General features: G+C 52.5%; 1 protein-coding gene across 1 annotated transcript; it reads right to left on the reverse strand.

The window, feature by feature from the left end:
• Positions 1–529: 529 nt before the first annotated feature.
• V2A60_006664 (T-complex protein 11-domain-containing protein) lies at positions 530–2,464 on the reverse strand (the record flags this gene model as incomplete). Its single annotated transcript, XM_083257957.1, has 1 exon — positions 530–2,464. One exon carries the CDS (start codon positions 2,462–2,464, stop codon positions 530–532), a length of 1,935 nt encoding a protein of 644 aa, XP_083114083.1.
• Positions 2,465–20,767: the final 18,303 nt, after the last annotated feature.

The raw sequence follows: 20,767 nt of genomic DNA on the forward strand, positions 1-20,767 counted from the left end.
ATTATATGATGAATATGTATTCTCCTTCTTGTCTGCCTATCCACAGCTTCGGGCTTCAAAATCTTTAATGCTGAATAAAACAATGGTCCCTCCAAGGCATTTGTACGAAAAACAAAAAGATCAGACAACCAATGTATCCCGTATTCGCCCCTGATCCATCCCAAACGCCGGCCCCTAGGAAATCAATAGTGCCTAGCAATACCAAAAAAAAAACAAGAAAAAAACCTCGCACAAAAAACAAGGGTTTAGTACAGTACATGTGGTGGCAATTACCACCTCAAAATAGATGGTCTGGCAGGTGACTCGCACACCTTGCATAAGTAAACAAAGGTATCTCCTCCGAGTTGACTTTCGTATTGAATGACGGTCGACGTCTGCACGCCTCCTCTATCCGCGCAAGCTCCGCGTCGTCGTCGTATTATTAGTTGTAGTAGTAATTGTGGTTGTTGTAAAATGCTGCTGTTTTTTTGTTTTTGTTATTTCAAATTGGGTGGCAAGAATCCCGAAGCAACATGTTGCGCCGGCACGCTTAGACTTGTGAATCCACCACCATGCTGTCCTCATCCGCGTACGCCATCTGTGCCCAAACACGCCAGTGTAAAACACCTAGATGTGCCAAGCGAATGGCGATATCCTCCACAACACTGTCGTCTTGATCGTGATCGCGGGCTTGGGAGCGGCCCGTGGTGGCAGCCGAGAAGAGGCCGACGCCGGACAAGGCACGGAATTCGCGGACACGAGTACTAAGCTCTGCAAGGAGGCGGGTGTGGAAAGATTTCTCAATCTCCTTGTAGAGAGGCGAGTCCATGCCGCAAACGTTGGCGGCGAGCTTGTCCTCAAAGGTACTCAGCATGCTGGTGGGGGCCTTGGTGTAGCGGAAAATTTGCAAGGCAATCGAAGAGGAAATCGATTGCCAGCGGGCGGACTGGCGCAGACCCGGCGTGGCAGACTGGAGCAGGGCCACGAGGGAGTGGTAGAGGTTGCGCGTCTTGTTCTTGGCCTCGCTGTTCTCGGGTGCCACATACGATGGGAGGTTGACAGAAGAGCGAGGGGATGAAGGGGTGGAGCCCGAAGTGCTAAAATTGACGCTGGAAGGACGGGATGTTTCCAGTGGCGTGTTAAAGTTGAACTCGGAGCTGGGGGAGGTGGAGCGGCGAATGGCGTCGTCCTCCAAGGTAGGGCCAGCAAAGAGACCAGCGGCGTTGTAGCGGCCGATGCGGTCGAGATCCTCATACATTCTCATGCAGACTTCGAGGTTGATGGCGTCAAGCATATCGGAGCGGAGCTTGAGGATGCGTTCCTCGTCAAAGAGAAAGGTGCTGGGGAGACGCTTTTCCGGAGACGAGGGCAGGATCAGGCGGGAGAGGGCTTCGAAGAAGACGCCAGTTTCGCCAAAGGTGAGGGTCGAGTTTGTAATGCCATCGGCGTGCTGCGTATCGGCGTCCTTGTACCACTTCTTGGCCGAAGTAATGTCGATCTTTCGCGAGGAGATCTTCTTGAAGAAGAACTTTTGCTCAAAGTGGATGGTGTCTTCGATAAGAACGGGGCGAAGGCATCGGATCTGGTGGTTGGCAACGTCGAGCTTCATGGCTTCGAGGACACTGAGCAGACTACGCATGCCGTTGACGAGTTCGTCGAGATCCAAGTTCTTGTTGCCGTTGCTGAGTTGATTGTACATGGCGTCAACCCAGTCGTCCCGCATAGGAGCGCAGTGGGATTTGAGAACCTGGGAAAGCCACTGGGCGAGCTTCTCGAGATCGGCGATGCCCTTGTGGAATTGCTGCATGAGCAGCTCGACATTGAGGCCCTCGTCGAGGAAGTGGCGATCACGTTGAGGGACCAGAGTCTGAATAATCTCCCTGACGGCCTTGAGGAGGGTGGGGAGCGTCCAGTCATCAGCATAGCCGTAGGTGTTGTAGAAGCTGGGACGGTCAGTGATGAACATGGTCAGCTCCTTTTTCAGGGAGCGCCAAAATTGATTTGCGCGGTCCTGCTTCTTGCGGCCCTTTTCGCCATCGAGGTTTGGTCTAAAGTGCAGTTCGGGGTCAAAGTTGATGTCGTGGCGAAGCTTGGGGTTGTGGATAATCTTGGTAACGTCGAGCTCGCTCAGGGTGGCGCGCGTGACGGGCGGCTCTATAGGATAGGCAGGCGTACTGGACGAATGGCTAGACCGTCTGGGTTGTCTGGCGGCGTCGGGCTGAGGAGTCGATGTGCGGGAGTTGCTATCCCTCGGGGAGAGGGCTGTGGCGGGCGAGGTTGCTCGGGGGGCGGAGTCACACCTGCGAGGAGATTCTTGGGAGGGCTGGGGTTGCGTGGTTGTTTTTTGCTCGTCTTGAGCAGGCTGCTGCATCTGAACATCGGTTTCGGGTACTGATTCTCCATCGGCAGTTGGGCAGGGAGCCGAGGTGGAGAGGTTGCGTCTAGACCTCTCGACGGGACCGCCGGTTCCTTGTTCCGCCACCATTTTGAGTATATGAAGCTGCTGTCAAGGCACAAAAGGAATATCCAGCGTAGAGAAGAGAGCCGCTAAATGCGTCGATTCGAGGTGAACAGCTGGCCGGAGAGTCAGAGGGTGGCGAGCTCCTGAGACGGGGGTCGTTAGCGAGATACACGAAAATGAGAGAAAGCAAGTTGGTTATACGACGGTGAAGGGAGAGGCCTTGTATACTGCAAATGCAGTGTTAAGGCATGACGAAAGCAGGGATATGCTGGCAGGGAAAAGCAGCAGCAGGCAAATAACATGTTTGTGGCGATGATGAGAGCGGGCGTGAAGCCAGGTCGCAAGAAACAAGTTGCAGGCTTTTGGGGTAGGGCGATGGCAAACACCAACAGGCGATAATGATGAGATTGCGGCAACTACTATACTCACTTTTGAAGATGTTTGACAACCGTGAGTTGTAGGAGAGAGCTGAAGGTTCTGAGGCGAGTCGGTTTGCGAGGCGTAGGCCTTGAGGTTGGGCACTAAGAGAGGGCCAGGGCGTGCTGACGGGCGCAGCGTCGGGTATATGAAAGGTGTGCTCCGAAAGCGCGGCAAGGACGAAAAAGAAAAGGGAACCAGTCGACTTGTGTGGTAATGAGTGGGAATGCTGCAAGGAGCGAAAGTTGTCGTCGTCGGGGTTCGGCTTGTTGGTTTTTGTCTATAAGCAGTCGAGCGAGGCAGGACACCGGGATCGGAAGCGATAGGCGAGTTGGCGGTATAGGAAGTTGATTGTTGTAGAGTAGGCCGACGTTGCGTGGGTGAGTGGACGACGAGACAAAAGAAGATGTGTGGTTGAAGAGAAGAGAAGGAAGAGAAAGCAGGCGTATTTGGAGGAAATCGGAAATGAAGCACACGAAAGGGAAAAGAAAATGAGGAGAGAGAGGGAAGGAGTGAGAGGGAAGAAAAAAAAAAAGAGAAGTGCAAGGAGATCGTAGATATGGGGATGGGTAGTCTAAGAAGGGGCCCGGCAGAGGAAGGGGAAATGGGGAACAGACAAGGAACTAAAAAAAAAAAGGATTTAAAAAAAGGATCTTTACAAAAAAAAGAAATAAATAAATAAAAAGGTGAGAGTGACTGACTCCTGTCCCGGACACCCCTTTGGGAGGCGCCCTTTTTGGGGGAGAAGGGGGGGGCAGCAGAGTTGAGAGAAGCGCAGCACCAGCATCAGACAGAACAAAGAGGGGTGTGTGGACAAACGGAAATGGGGGTGTGCGGTAAGGGGTGCAAGGGGGGTGGATCGGAAAAGCCCTGCAGAGAGAGGATTGGGAAAGGAAAGAGAAAGAGAAGGGGAGGGGTGGGCATGACGCAGGTTCCTGAGGGATGGGGAGGTACTGGGGGTATCCGGGATACCTAATGTGCCACCTTAGTCTAGCCGAGTGGGCAGGTATCGGGTATGAGGTTGTACTCGGTCAGTATTCTTTTCCAACGTGGGAACCGGTACGGTGGGTTGCAGGTTGCAGGTTGCAGGTTGCAGGGCGCGCCGGCCGGCTGCACGCTCCAGGCTGGTGGGAGCTTGGTGAGAGGATGGTGGGCTGGAGAAGCTGGTGGAACGGAGAAGCTGGTGAGATGGATGCTTAAGCTCTCGGTAGAGGGCCGAGGGCAGTGCAGTGCGTGGGTGATGAGCAGCCGGGTTCATTAGACGTACCTACCTAGGTAGGTACTACGGATACTTGAGGTAGGACTCGGTACTTACCTACCTTGCCTATTACGGATTACCTTGGTAGGCAGCAAATGCCTGAGTAGCGTAGCACCTACGTAGGTTGCCAGCGTGCTCTGTTCGGGTGGTCCGTCCAAGGGGTCCGTTGGCTCTTTGGCCCTCTGTCCAAGTACTTACTGGTCGCAGGTAGCTAGCTAGGTACTTAGGTGCCAGGCAAGGAGACACCTGTCTACGGGTAGGTTAGTATAGGTACTGAGTAGAGTACCTAACTCGGCTGGCTACAGTGACCGGCACGCTCGGAGGGATCCATCCATGGCAAGTTGCACCACAGCGCACCACTGCACATTACTGCACCTCAAAGTACAGCACCTACAGCACCTGCAGCACCTACAGCACCGCGGCAACAGCATCACTGCACACCGCCATCGTCATCGTCATCACCACACGTCTGCACATGGGTATGTGCCTGCCTACCTACCTACCTACAGGAGGAGTTTACCGCCTCACGACACCCATTTTTTCCAATTCCCATGTGCAGATTACCTCGTCTCATGCACACTCTGCACATGTCCCCCATCAAATCACCACAAAAAAATGACTGCCCGCAACCCGATGACTCGCCACCTCGAGCCAGAAGGAAAGGGGGGGAGAAAAAGAAAAAAAAAAGCAATAAACAAAACTATCGCCTCGGCCCAGCCGCTGCACGCTGCACCCACTACAGCACAGATAAGCTCAGGTTTGCCTGCCTGCCTAGGTAGGTAGGTACCTACGTACTAATAAGGTAAGTATCTTGGCGCGCCTGAGGCTAGGTATTTACCTGAGTACCTACTAACTGATACTTACCTGCTAATACGGCCGCGAGTCGCCTACAACAACTACTACTTACAGCTGGGCCTATGGGTAATAACAATGCCCTCTCGGAAGATACCTAGAACGGCGGCGGACAACTACTGAGTACGTCTCTACGTAATAAACCTTGCCCTACTTAATCATGGAACCACCCGTCATAGCCACCCGCTGGTAGAAAGGGAACCCCCCCCCGAAAAAAAACCTTTTGGAGCCATTCTTGGTACGCCGCCCGCGCTCCGCCGCCGCGGCCGCCGTCGCCTCCGTTCGCCGCCCCCGGGGCGCGAGAAAGTCTGACGGGCGCCGCGATGACTCGGCTGCGCCGGCAACATGAAAAAAGTATTCTGATATCATCAATGTGGCCAATTCCGTCCGACCAGAGAGTAGTGACTACTTGTGCATGATGACCGCCACAAACACGACTTTTTCGCAGGAAAAAGAGGCCAGCCCAGGTCTTACACGGGCGTGCTCACCACGTCAGTAAGTAGGAAAGGTAGCCCGTACTAAGTCGGGCTACATCACTACTAAGCCTGTAGCGTAGCCCTAATCCGTACAGTACTGAGATAGTCCCTGGCTTGGTCATCTATCTCTCCCTTTAGGCACGGGAAAAGCAACAGGCATGCACACACGGCCAAAGAAGCAAAGGAAGCCAGAATAACATAAACGAGTAGATCAACAGGTCGTCCCTCTCCTTGACAAGCCATTTCCAAGTTGTGAATCTCCCTTGTCCCTTTGCTCACTAGGTACACGAGTACGGATACCCAAGTATGTATCTATCAGTACTTGGATACCTACCTACAACCCAAACCCACCAAAAAAAAAACCAAACCAAACCAGCAACCTGGTCGGCCACGCGCCGGCCCCACTCATGCACTGGACCAGCCCCCCCCCCCCCCCCCCCTCTTCTCATCTTCCCCTGTTCAGCTGGCAAAGGCACACCAAAGCAAGTCAGTGACATTCCCTCTCCTCCTCTTCTCTCTCCTCCCACTGACTGCTGTTAATCCGACCTACAGGCTACTGACTACATACATACCAACTGACAAGTACTCGGTAGTACTGCTAAAAAGGTGCTCTTACTCCGACTATTATTACAAATATGTCTTTTCCTATCTTTCTTTTTTCTTTTTTTCTTTTGCTTGCACCACCACTCTTCCCCCCCTCCTCACTCTGCAAACCCCCCCAAATCCCATCTCTCACATCTCATCATTACTCGCGTCCGCTACCCGGCCATCATCTCTTGTTTGAACTTTTTTTTTTCCTTTTTTTTCTTTATTTTTTTTGGCCGCCGTCTTGGCAACTTGCCGAGAGCCCCCTGCCTCTCCCCTCACTCACTTCCCCCGGAGGGGAGGCAAAAAACCTCGTGGCCACCGGCGCTCCGGCCCTCGATGACCCGGCCGGCTACCGACCTACGTGGGGACCTAGACCAAACCCGGCCATGGACCTTGGCGAACATGGCAAAGCCCGGCCGCCTCAGATTCGGCGCGCCGCTGCAAGTCCATGACTCTCTCTGCCTCTCTTGCTCTCTCTTTCCTATCCCACTTTGCCTCCTCTTCTGGCGTCGACCTACTCCGCCGAGGCTTATTATCAACCTGCCTAGACGCTGCTTCGCTCGGCCCTCCCGCATGATGAATGGCCGACCTTTCATGACACCAAAACCGCTTTATGACCATTTATTCATTGCCTCGTGTCTTTTTTTTTTCGTGCCCGCTCCCTCCGCTTGGCTCGGCTATTACTGCGGCAGCTCCCCAAGTCCCATTTTTGGCAATGTCATGTATCTGCAGTAGTGCATCTCATCTCTCTGGCCACGCATTGGCTCTCATCACCGGCTATGGAAATGAGCAAAAGATTGAATCAATAGAACAAAAGTCGACATTGAAGAGAACAGGGGTCGGCGTTTTTCTTCCTGTCTGTCTCTCTCTCTCTCTCTCTCTCTCTCTTTCTCGCAGGCAAGGGAAAAAAGGGAAAATCCCATCTCGCTCTTCGCAAAAGCCTCGGCCAACTTACGAACAAAACGACTCAGATGCCTATTTGGGCTACGTAATAAGTAAATCTCTTTTCCGTCTCCATAAGTTTAGAACCTTCGGTGCGAGCCCGACAGACGCCGCCATTCTTCGCCCGCCACCTCTTGCCATGACTTGCTAGCTTGCTTGCCCAGGCCACTATAAACTCTCCTCTTGGACGGGTGGGCGGTGGCAGTGTGTGGCACGGTGGCACCATGCTTTTTCCTCTTCTTCGTCTTCTTCCCAGTTGCGCATGTTGCCGTCCCCCGCCCCAGAGGGTGAAAGGGGGGGGGGGGACAGCAAAGCGTAGACGGCGAGGGCCATGTCACCAGTAATAAAACAACGGCGCGCGCCAGCCAGCCTTTTTGGTTACAGCCGCTGTGGGATAGTGCAAGTTTGCTGTGCCTCCTCCTCCTCCTCCTACTTCCTACTCCTCGTCGGCAGGGTCCCCGTGTAAGTGGTGCCAAAGGTGGGCAGAGCGCGCGACAGCGTCCGCCCGTCGTCCCTCCCCCGGACGATGCTCTCCGACCATGATACACTTGCCTCCATGAAACACAGAAGGAGAAGGATGTGAAAGAAGGAGAGGAGGGAGAAGAAGAAAGGAACCAAAGCGAAAACAAGGTTGAAAGAAAAAACAAGGGAGGCTCGTCACTGCAACCATCCGTACGGTGCTCTGGTCATCTGTAAGAGCAACCTTTTGTACGGGAGTACAAAAGGTTCGGATGGCACTTTCAAAAGAACACACACACACACACACACAGGCCCCCCGTCCTGATCGCAGCATCAACCTAGCCTCGGGTCGCGGCTTTTTGCGCACCGTCTTCGCTATATTCCTGCCGTCCCTCGAAGACAAATAAAGAAACTACTCGGTATGGGGGGCCTTGTCTCCCCTCCCCTTCCCTTCCCTTCCGCAGCGCAAAGGCGCGCTGTCGCTTGGTTTTGCACTGCTGTTTCGTGTACCTGAATTTAACACTTTACGGCAAATCCCCAAGGGAGAATTATCAATGGCCCTTTTGCCTGTCCCCGAAAAAAAAAGACCAAAACCGAATCCCCCCCCCCCTCTTCCTCCTTCTCCCCTTCCGACAAGGGTCAGCTGGACCTGTTCGTGATCCACGTCCTGTGGCTTGACCCTAAACCCAAGGCCGTAACGCGCCCACGACTCAGGGCCATGCTCATGTTGCCCTTGCACCGTCGTTCGACTTTTTTTTGTTTTGGTGTGTCGTCGGCCATCGGCCATCGCTCGTTCGTACGGCACGGTCCCCCCCCGTATATACCTCTTTCATCTTGGCGTATTCTGAAAGTAAATCCGTAGAGTGGCCTTTTTTTTTGTTGCAAGGCCGGACTTTTGACAGGCCCAAGGCGCCCTGTTTTTTTTGGTTTTGTTTTCTCACCTGGCGCGGCTGTGCGTGTTGTCCTGTTTTGCCAAGATCGTCTTACACCCAGAACTATAGCTTTTCACGAATCAAACCTTTGGGCCTCGTCACTTGCGATTGAGTCAGAAGAACGTGGCGAAGCATCACAGGCATATGCGCACAAGAAAAAAAAAAGTCATTCACCCTGAATAGTGCCACTATCGCGCTCTGCCACTACTGTATCTCCGTGTCCGTCACGTTGTAGGGGTTCAATTGGCATGTTGGTTGCCTTTATGCTCATCTCCCTTGCCGTCTATGCTGCCAGAACATCCTCATCCTCATCAGGGCGACCATTTTCAATTGGTTTTACCGCCGCCGCCGACGCCGCTACTCGGGTACATTGCTTGGGCCTCACCCGTCTGGGCCTATATCTTAGGTACTGAGTAGTAGGGCAGTGTCTTTTCGTGCACCCTGGGCCCAGCGCCGGGTTGGTTTTCTGGTCATACCGCCGAGACCACCGAAAGGGATACTCGCACAGTCACGTCGGTTGGGGAACTGCCTAATAAAGAAGGGCATAGGGAAAGGGGGGGGGCGTGCAAGTGAAGGTGTGTGGGAGGGCCAGACATTGACAGATCGATCTCGCCAAAGGGTGATTAGTAGATGCGGTATGGAATTTCATTTCCATGACTTGATTATTTTGAATCCCCCAACCTTGATGACAATACTGGTATAGTATCGGTCCATAGCGTGAATGGATGCTGCGACGCTGAATCAATATTCGGCGCCGCCCACCTGGCCACTCCTCCTACCTTCTTGGCTGGCAAGCCTCGCTTTCACACCCAAATAGCGCACGATTGATGGGCTCAAGATCCTGGGCAATATTCGTCATGACTGCATCCAAGCCCTGTGGCGTTCCATCATGGTCAAAAAGGTAAAATGACCACAAAAAACTGCCGAGCCCTGCATGCCAGCCCGTTCTAGGCAAGCCGAGTGACGGCACCCTCTCACTCTCTCTCTCTCTCTGTTTTAATGTGTCTTGTCTGTTCACGGGCTAGCGAGCGCACGGAAAAAACGCCACAGTACACACACGACGAGCCCATGCGGACGCCTGTTTACGCTTGTGCGATGACGAGTTGTCAGCCCCCCCCCCCCTCCGAGGCGCCGAGCTCGTAACATCGCTTGCAGCGGGCTTCCTTTGCCAGCTTACTAGCAAGCCCCCAAGCACTTATTACCTAGCAGCCGTGCCAGTTTTGCTGCCGCTGCTGCACAATCCAGTCGAACGAACAAGACCAAGACCCGAGCTGAAGGGGGGCGCGCCCAGCCAGCCATCCTCCCCCCCCCCTTCCACAAAAACAAGGGCCTGCGGGCAAAAGGAAACAAGTGCAGCTTTTTTTTTTCTTTTGGTTTGCTTGCCACAACGCCGGCCGCCGTGAGTTGTCTTACCCAGCATGGCGTACGAAGGTCCAGGTTCCAGCCCTGCCCATCTCGCCTACCGGACGGACTCCTTCACCCCCTCCCTCCCCTGCCGCCGGCCGCGAAAGTTGGATGGGGGTGGGGGGGGGAGGAGGAGGGAGCCGCTTCGACGGTGGTGGTGACGATCCTACCTGTTGCTGTCTGTCATCTAATCTGTCTTTCAGCCCTTGCATTGGCTCGCTCGCTCGTGCCATGCTCTTTGCGGACCATGTTGGCCGGGTGTAATCTAACCCAACTGCATGTTGCGGGCAGCGGGAACTGGATAGTTCATCACTACAGTTTGCACTACGCTGCCCCGAGAATTCGTGGTTGACCAAGAAGCGCAAAGTTGTTCCAGTATATGCACGCACCCACACAACCGACACATACACACACACATACATACATAGCAGTATACACAGTCTCTGTTTCTCTCTCTCTCTCTCTCTCTCTCTCTTGTCCCTCTCTCTTGTCCCTCTCACATGCATACGCTCTCTCATGCATCCATCACGCACACCCCCCCTCCCCTTCCCTCCTCTAGCCTGACTAGTCAACCCCAGCTTGTCTTTCTCGCCCCCCCACGTCGGCGACGCTCATGCGACTTCAACATCACATTCAGTCACCTGCGAGGTCCAGTGGCGGAGGGGCATTTTCGCCTTCTCGCAACATTCAAATACGGACCACCACCGCCGCCCCCTCCTCCTCCTCCTCTCTGCCTCCGCCGCCGCCGCCGCCGCCGCCGCCCGGTCGCTCGTGTCCTTTGCGCTCCCCATTGGACTGCAAGGTCATGACAACGGAGCGGCGGCGCTTCTCGTCATGCAGGGTGGCTGCGGCCAGCCTTTCTTTGCCAGGCTTCAAGTACCAGTATGCGGGCCACTGTATGACTGACGCCGCACCAAGGCCCCCTTCACTCGCATGTCCCTTCGCTCGCTGCTTATGCCTTTTTTGGCCCTTTTTTCTTCTCCTGACACGGAGAAGAAAGAAGAGAAGAAGAGGGGAGGGAGAAAACAGCAACAAAACGACAAGAACAACAATCATCATAACAATGAAACATGACAACTAAAAGTGACAATGACAATGACACAAAAACTAGATTCTATAGAAACTCCCTCTCCACCTATAGATCAAAGACGTTAGATACCACGTCTCCGTACAGAGTACGAGAGATCCGTCGAGCCGCTCCAATACCCACCAGTTCAACAAGGGGCTTCCTAGCTGCGATGCCGGGACCAAGACCCGGTGAGCTTCGACATATGTGCTTCGCTGGCTGATTGGACGAAGGCTGTCGCCTCTTTGCAGTTATTTGGTGTCCATAGAGTGACTTTTTCTGCAGCCGCCTCGAATTATTTCATTATTTATTTTGCGCTCATCAGCCCCATGTTTCTGACGCAGCCTCATACCGGCTACTTTTTTTTTTCTTTGTCACTCAGAGAGGCTTTCATTCTCACTTGTGGTTTTGAGCGCCACCCGGCAACATGACAATGAAAATGATGACAACAGCCCGCCCACAACAATGGGCGGCATCCCGCCGGCTGGCTCTTTCCCCCCGTCTTGTTCCATTCGGGGCCTGCTCTTTTGTTATTTTTGTGCGTGCGTGTGTGTTTCGTTTCGCCCTCGTTGCCGAACGGGTTGTCCAACGACCGTTGCCTGACACTAATGTGGCAGGCCAGCCCGGATCCATTGCCAGCCGGTGCGCATGTTCATGCAGCACGGTTCAAGTCCCCCGACAGCGGCGGCGACGACGACGGCAACGGCGACGGCACCATGGCTACCCGTCAAGTACACTACATCCACTTTACATGACACTTTTGTTGACTGGAACTCGCAAGGACAGCCGAGAGCTGCAGAATTAATTAATATTATCATCGTCTTGAAACACCGTGTTGGAGCCGTTCGCGAACTCCATCCCCCCCTCCCGTCCCCCAGGCTCGTTGCAGCAAATTGTCTCCTCCGCGATGCCTTGTTCCAGTCATCCTTGACATCGTCCAGCCGCCGGCTCGGTTCGGAGCAAGCCACCAACTACTAAGCTGGCAAAAAAAAAAAAAAAAAGAAAAAAGAAAAGAAAAGAGGCCAAACCCACGGCGCCACCACCAAAGCATTGACCTTGCAAGACCTCCGCGTTGCTCTTTGGCCTATTTTGCGTGAGCATGGCCTTTTTTTCTTCTTTCCGGCGCCGTATCACTCATCGTAACCATACCAATCAATGACGCCACAACTTCACAGACGTCCGCTGGCCACTGAAGTCGAATCACACACCCCCCTCCCTCCCCGAGGCCCGATGCGTAACCAGGATGACAAGCGACAAAGAGACTTGCCGGAAGCTAATCACTATTGTCAGAAACGGAAACCATTTTTGGGGAGTCGCACCCTCGGTCTCAGCAGTGCACTTGGCAAAGACTGTCGGGTCTGCATCACTCGCCGTCTAATCAGTATATTGCTCAGGTTCGTATTCCGCACAGTCGCACGCATTCGGTGAGAAGAGTCGTAACCGCCGGGTGCGCGCCAAAGAAAAGAAAAAAAGACAGATGTGTCAATCTCCAACGGGCGCCGTATATCATGGATGCTGCCAATCGGAATGCCTGAAATATAGCCAACGGGCCAAGGCCCCAAACTCACGCGACAGCAACCCTGCACCACTCCGGCTCACCTGTGCCATACGAGATCCGGCTTTTTCTCTAAAGCGTTTTTGTATACCTTGCGCAAAGAGCCCAATTCAGCCAGCCAGGCCCAGTCGAACGGGAGGGAGAGGCTAGGCTCTCGCATACACTTTTTGACGTTGGAGCCCACAGGGGGCGTTCTTTAGCCCTCATGAGATTTGGCCCCGCCCCCGTCATGAAATGGGCCAAAACCTTCAAACAGAAAGAGAGCAGTGAAAATACTTGTATAAGATGCTATCAGTAAGGTGGGCAAGGGTGGCGTGTAAGACGGGCAGCACTTGTTACCCGGCTATCGCCTGGTTAACCTGCAGTATGGATGAGCTCGGTCAAGCTTTGGGCACCTGTACAACGCCACAGCATCAGCGTGGCAGGAAGTTGCGTCGGCAAAGTCGATGGCAGTCATGATGGCACGAATAGGTGGGCAGATACTCAAGTTGTGTCTGTCACTACTTAAATCGCTGTTCCAGTTTGGGGTTGACGGGATTCACCGCCCGGTGACGGCATGTGCGGCACCTCAGCGTAGAGAGTCATGATGCTGCTTACAGTGAGACGAGCTCTGACCCGAATGGGGGGGTGGGAAAGTTACATGAACACATCGGATTGTTGCCACCAATTTAGATCACGTCAAAAAAAAATTAAGGCTTGGGCTGTTGTCCTCACCGATCGACCAAGAAAGGCTTCTTTGCAATATTATTCCGAGCAGTAGATGCCCTTGTGCCCAGCCATGGGCCCCCTAAATAAAGGCTTGGGGAAACAGACCAGTGACATCACTGGTAATATTGCACGTCCGGCAAACTCCATCATGCTGCTCAGCGAAATGAAGCGGCTCCCCCCCTTTGCGAGGCCACGGAAGAGCCCCAGCGTCAGTCATCACGCTAGAGAAGGATGGAGCCGCATTTCAGGCACACAGAGAGAAGGAAAGGGGAAGGGGGGAGGGGGAGGGGTGGCTCCAAGACATGCTCGGCAATTGGTCCCGGCAGACTGGTTCTGCCTGCGGCCTTTGAAGGACCGGGGAGGGATGGAAGGGGGGGCAACACAAACATTGGCCCCAGCTACTTGGGACGGGGATTAGATTTCGCATAGCAACCCGATATGCGAAATCTAACTCATTAGGAAGAGAGGGGGGGGAGGGAAAGGGGATGAAATAGCCCAGATGATATTTCGCTGGGTGACGAAATTGGGTTCTCGATGGGCTATTGGCGCCGGAACAAACTTTGCTCACCACCCGGGCTCCCGGTTCGCCCAAAAATGCCACATGATGCCTATACCCTGCGGGCCAGCGGGTTCACCGGAGAGTGGGAGCGTAGGCTGGATGGTTGGGCAACACGCCCCCCCTCCCCCCTATCAGAGACACGGAATCCCTGACATGCAAGAGTTGCACAAGAGCGAGCGAGAATGGGCGAGTCGGGAAAAGGCACCGCTCAGCCGCAAGCCAGGACGGGTTCGTAGCTGGTCGCTGGTATAACCGAGATGCTGCGGGCATCGACCGCGCGACCCTCTCTTGCGATGGGAATACTGCATGATTGGGGGGGGGGTCGAAGCTAACAGCTTGCTTCGAGTCAGTAAAGAGAGTCGCAACGCTTGGTTGCTCCCTCGGTATTACATGTTTGTGTGTGCAGGGCGCACACACGCACGCACTTGATATGCGGCAAAGAAGTTGGCTGCAACGGCTAATGGATCCATCCCTCGCAGCACCAGTCATTTGCCGTAGGGCAGCCGATGTACTCGTTTTATCAAACAAAGGAAAGCACAGAGAGACGAAGAAAAAAAAAAGTGATCTGTCTCTATTTGCTCTGCGTCCCTTTCATCACTCGACAGGGGCCAACCTTGTCTCTTGAGCGCTACAGGGATGCGGCTCACCACGGCGGCGCCTGTCTATGCTCATTAGTTGGTGCTACGCCAGCTTGGTTTGGTCGGCTGGGGCCTTGTTACTTTTTTTTTGCCCTCCCGCTTCGGATCGAGAAAGGATAGGGCGGACGGAAGAGAGACAGAGGAGGGGAGGGGAGGGTAGGGGTGGGTATCCATGTTGTCTTTACTGAAACCCATGTCCCCGGATCTCATTCTTTTCATCTGGACGTTTTACCATGAGGACGACCACACGACCCCCCCCCCCTCCCTCGAAAAAAAAAAAAAAAGGGGGGGGGATGGTTTGCAAGTTTCAGTGACAACTGGTGAGAAAGAAAGAAGAGAAGAAGAAACGGAAGAAGAAAGAAGAAAAAAAGAAAAGAAAAGGTCGATGCATGAAATCAACAACGTAGATTGAGGGGGCGGCAAGGATTGGACAAAGCAAAAAAAAAAGAAAAGAAGAAGAAGAAGAAGAAGAAGAAAGGTGAAGGAGAAAAAGCGATGTGATAAACTACTCAGTACTTAGGTAAAGGTCAAAAAGAAAGCACATCACGTACAGGCCGTGTCCATGTGATGGTTAGGAAAGAAGCAATAACGGGCTGAGAGCATGAGTAGCGACTCGCGAGCACGTTGATAATGATGCACTGCGCAGCCGGTTCGGCCAATTTGGCGATTCAGTATCCCGACTAGCTGCCGCAAGCGCCCCTCACCTTCGGGGATTGGAGACGATGGCGTGCAGAAGAAATCAAAGGTTCCAAGATAATCTCGTTTTTTATTCATGTTGTTGCATCCCATCGGGCACCTGGCGGCGCTCCCCGTCCTGTGCTTGCGACACGACACACACATATATATATAAATAAAAATAAAATAAAATAAGGAACCATCATCGTCAGGCGGCCGCATGGCAGCATGTCACTGTGAAATTGACTCAGTATCTAGTGGTTTGGGAAACGTCAACTTTTCATGCCAAAAAATTCTCCGTCGTTTTTTTCTTTGGGGGGTTCCAAGAACAAGAACAGAGAGCCTGTAACTATGTGTACGTTGCCGTGTCACAAACCAAAACCACATCAACGTTGTAAGAAGAATAATTTCAAAAGAAAATTTTTTTTTAAAAAAAAAAAAGAAGAAGAAGAAGAAGAAGAACCTCAAGAGACTGGTGCCAGTAAAACAATATCCCAAGCAAAAAAAAAAAAGCCAAGCATTCAGCTCCTGTTCGGCATAACCAGGTCTGTCGGCCCGTTTCAACTGCGACATTATTATAATTATTATCGGCGAGGGAAGAAAAAAAAAGCCATGCGCAATTTCATCCCGCTTCCAGAGTGTCAATGGGACGGGCTCCAAAAAAACAAGGACCAGGCTTCTTCTGTTTTTTGTTGCCTGTTGCTTGCTTGTCTCGCTCGCTCGTGCGTTGCGTTTTGTGTGTGTGTCCTGGGGGAGCAGGGGAGCATGGGAGCTCCCCGCCTGCCCCCCCCCTAACAAATAGGCTTGCGTTGAGACAGGTGGTTCGTACTCAGTACGTTGGTGGCTTTCCAGAAAAGCAACACTTTTCAGACACTTTTTTTCTGGAGAAAAAAGATGAGGTTGCCCGGGCGCGCGACGCTACGTAAATGAGTCCGAGTCAAAAAAAGAACGACTGTGGTGTGTAGGTGTATCCTTTCTTCGTCATCGTCCCCCCCCCCCTCCCCTGCCCGGGAGCGGCAAAGAACTGAGATTCATACAGAAGATTTGCTTGTCACGCGATGGAACATGCATCTTTGAACCAAAAAAAATCTTTTCAACAAGAAAAAAGAAAGAAAAAAAACGAATGCTTCCTTTGCCATCTTGCTCTACCAGTACCAGTACTCAGTACTCGCGCCGGCACTTACAAGGTCGTTGTCGAGGCGGGGCAGACTCATCATCACACAGCGCATGTATATATGCGTGCGTCTGTGAGTGTGTGAGTGCATGTGTGAGTGCATGTCCGCGGAGCGAATTACTCGTGCGCACCGCTCGGCGCGCGCAACTCAACTCAGAAACCAGATGCAACGCAACAGTGGGCATCATGTGCCTGCCGCAATGCATAAAGTAAGTCCTTTTGCGAAAAGAACAGGGGGGGGGAAGGGGGACTGCTGCATAAGCTGTAAGCCGCCAGCATCATGCTCACTGCGTGGGGGGTCGGTCCGTAGAGTTTTAGGTAGTTGTCGTATTCTTTGCTTGTTGGCCTCTGGCAAGAGACGTAAATAAAGAAAGAGAGAGAGAGAGAGAGAGAGAGAGAGAGAGGCAAATTACTCGGTACTACAGCACTGATGCAGATAATAAAAGGTGAGTGATTAAGAGAGCCAAGGTGCAACGCCGCCACCACCACCACCTCTCCTCGCACTGCATCGCATCGCAAACTCGAGCAAAGAGACACAAAAGGAAAAAGCCCATGGCCGACAAAATTGATAATTGATAAACCTGCAACCATGTGTAGCCGATGCTACGTGGGCTTGTCTTGTTCTGTGGAGACGGACGTGGATTCTTGCGGTAGTTGACAAGTTTCCCAAGCCCAACGCTGCAAAAAGCCCTGCAACATGCCAGCAGCCAAGTATTTACTGTATCAGAGCCGCTTTCCTCCTTGGCCAATCGTTTTCTTGTTCTTTCTTTGCATGTCCTTTGAGGTGGTGGCGGATGATTGGCTTTTTTTTTTCTTTTCTTTTTTTTTTTTTCATTCTTTCTTTTTTTTTCTTCTCTGCCTGCTGCAAATCGCTGCAAGGACTTGAGTAATGTCACCGACTTTGTCACAAACAGGGCTTCGCCTCACCTGCCCTTTCTTCTTACACTGCTGCTGTTTCAGCGCAACCACCTTTTTTTTTTTACTTTGATTTTATTTAATTTTATTTTATTTTTGTCCTGTGCCATACATGCTCATCTCCTCCCGTTCTTCAGTCCGGCCCATCGCCCTGCAAGTGTTGCATTGTTAGCGTGATTTTGATGCCGCCGAGTTGGCCGGCGAGGGCCGCCGCGCCCGACCAACGCGTCCACAGCCCCTTGGGGAGCCCTCGGGGAGCCCTCGGGAGAGAAAGTCGTCAAGTGCTACATTGGAGCTGCCCGCCGCCTCAAAGCCAGCACCTTGAAGAAGAACAACAACTGCTACTACTACTTACTACTACTACTACCAAAAAAAAACGCAAAAAAGTTTGCCGACGGTCTCTCCCACTTTGCTTTGTTGCTGAAATTTCCACCACAAGACAAAAAAGTACCAAGTTCCAACGTCCTGGGGGAGGGAGGGCGGGAGAGGGGAGGGCGGTCATCTTTCAGCTGGCTAAATACACACCCCCCTCCCCCTTGTCTCGCCCAGGCAGCCGGGTCAGCTCCTTGTGGCACTGGGAAAAAAAGTCACTTGCCGCTATAAGTACTCCGTAAGTAATGGCATGTCATTCTCGGAGCTTATGTCGGACCAGGTAGCTGAATCGCTTCGCTCGCCTTGTTAATGTGTGGCCAAGCATATCAGACTTGGCGATACGTTGCCTTTTCCCCGGTGGCAACGTCAAGGGCCATCTCGAGGCATTATCCCTGCTGGGGGGTAAAGAAGAAAAAAATTACGAGAGCATTTTCAAACCGCCGTGTTGCATGATACGAACAAGGGGGGCCGACATGTCGTGAGCAGCCTCGCGGTACCTACTACACCCCGTCGGGCCAATCAGCTACTTACATCGGCATCGGAGCCTCTAAACAGAGCTATTGCAAGTCACGCCCTGAAGTTGGTATCCCAAAGTTATACATCCATCGCCTTTTTTTACTTTGACGACATCATCACTACCAAAACCACTTTCTCTACTCAGTAGATCGGGTCGAGAACAAGGCGACTTACTTGTCTGTGTTGCTGCCGCCGCCCGGAGCGTAGTTTCCCAACCCGCGTACAACCAGACTTTTTGCACCAGACAGACCATATTAAGAGTATTTCACGTAGGCCTCTCTCCCTCTTCATTGCATTTACTAAAACAAATCTTCATTTTCGCTCAAAAAAGACAGTTCCTACGCAACGTCTTCCAGCTGGGAGGCGTGCGGCTCTCCGAGCACCCCCCGGCCCCCATACTATTTTGAGCCGCGCCCACTGATTGGCTAGCTGCCAAGATTGGTGGCCGGATTCAGTAATTCCCTCGGCGTAGGCGGTCCTGAGAGAGATCCAGCGCCCTGGCGGTGGCCTTGTAGCGGCCTCTGGCCTGTAACCGTGTACCAGTACAGAGTACTAGGCGCTGCTCTTTGGTTCGTCGTCGTCACGGCGCACAGATCGCCGCTGTTGGTTATCACGCTCCGCCACGCAATTCGTCTGGCAACGTTTTACGGAGTACACTGGTTGGGTATTGACTTTCTTTTCGTCAGGCGCCGAGCCTATGCCCCCCCCTCCCCTCCCCTCCCCTTCTCGCAACTCGGACATCGGCCACGCAAGCTCCCCCCCCCTCCTCAAAGACGGGCGCGCGCGCGCCTGTCACTGTCACTGTCACCGTTCAGACCCAGATGCATGCAGCCTTGCGTCCAAGCACGGCCCATCAAATCAAACTCTATTTCACAGTTGCTTTTTGATTACGACCACAACGTATCTGCACCATCGAATTGCTCCGCAACAGTGCATCGTCCCCTATCCTTGTGAGCGCAGCCAATACTTTAGTCATCAACATTAGAAAATTCAGCCCGTCTTGTCGTGGCTCGTATGCGACTTTTGTCGAGACATTTTCATCACAAACAATTATAGCACAAGAGCTACTCCGACACTTTTATCAGACATGCTTCGAGTCTGAACTGCATTGACTGCCCGCCAGCGCCGAGAGGCCTGTCATTGCCGCACTTGTGCCCGATTTAGTCCCCTTGTACTACCACAGCTCATTAGTATAATAATAGCTCAGCAAGCGGAATTTCCAGCATTAAGATGACTTATAGAACTTGACTTCGTAAAGATCCCTTGAACCAAGTTCCGCGCCGCCCCCCCTATATCCCGTCCCATACTGTCCCAAAATTGGCACATGCCTTGTTCACCGCGTCTCGGCATCGCAGACGGAACGTTTACCTGGCGGCTCACTAAACTAGACTACTAATATACTACTAGGAGAAAGATTCAAGAAAAAGATTCCAGGGTGCCTCCGGTCATATGTTTTATTGCTATAATACCACGTCGTGTCTCTCACCGGGTAAGCTTGCCGTTGTAGAAACGCCGAGTGCAATCAGTGCGTGCCTCCCTTAGGCAGGGACAACATGGGGCATTTCAAGGATTCACAAAAAAGGTTAATCATCACCGGCAGTTTGATCGCATCAGGTGCAATACCATGAATATACGTATTCCAAAGTTGTACGAAAACCAGCTCCGGTGCATGCTGGAATAGCACGGCATGTTAATACTACCCCAGGACACAATAGCAGCATTATGGAACCCGAAAATGATGCCTGTTCATACTACTTACAGTCTCTATTGATTACAATCACATGCGTCTCAATTGATATACCCCCATGTATGCAATCATTGCCGTGCTTGGCGCACCGCCACAACTAGGTGCACTGTATGTCATAGTCTCCGTCGGGTATTGAACTGAAAATAGCTACAGAGACTTCAGACCGAATAGCCAGCTTTATTTTATATCAACAAAGACTGGTATGTTCGTTATCATAGTCCTGCTGTTGTTGGAGATGGGAGAGATCAGCCCATCTCCAGTCAGTAGCCCTGGCGGTAGAGACGGATAGACTCAAGATTTTGGGAGCTCCTCCACAGACTGTTTCAAGCACAATACGATGGTCTTGATACGATGAATTGTCACTTCTCCCACCGCACTCCATCATTTGACCATCGGCTATCAGTTACTCACTCTATAATCCGCCTACCCAGTCAGGCGTATACGGTAGCGGGGGCCAGCACCGACTAATAAGACAACTGCTATTGCAATAGCAACAGCCGGGGTACGGGGAGTACTTTTCCGACAATACCAACTAGGCACTATAACCTCTTTTTCGGGGTCCTCCCATAAACCAACTGCGCCAGCTATGACCAACCGAAGCTGGTCCTGGAGCGGGTGTGTCTCCAACTTTCATAGCTCTCCTTGCAGAAAGATCAGCTGGTGGCGTTTTGTGCGCATACAATATAGGTACTCGGGGCGTGACCTTTAGGGTTGCGAACAAACCAGTTACTAGAGCTGTATACTTGGTTTGTTTGTTGGTGAGAGGCTCTATTGTACCTTGCCAAAGCTTTTGAATCACCAGCCTTGTTGTCCTGACAAAAGGGCGGGAAAGAAAGAAAGAAATAGAGTCCTCGCGTCTTTTTTTAGTGAAACGCCAGCTGCTCTCCCGCCAGCTGCTCTCCCGCCAGCTGCTCTCCCGCCAGCTTGTTGTCAGGAATTTCTTTGGCGAGGGAGATTACGGACGGGCACTGCCAGGCAAACAGATCACGCCATGAGTCTAGCCCTTTCTCTTTTGTTATTCCAATGTCATCAAGTTCCCACTGAAAGTAGTACGCACACCTCGGGCCGCTGTTT

This window comes from Cordyceps javanica, chromosome 4 (genome assembly GCF_051103115.1).
Source record: "Cordyceps javanica chromosome 4, complete sequence".
Classification (NCBI taxonomy): domain Eukaryota; kingdom Fungi; phylum Ascomycota; class Sordariomycetes; order Hypocreales; family Cordycipitaceae; genus Cordyceps; species Cordyceps javanica.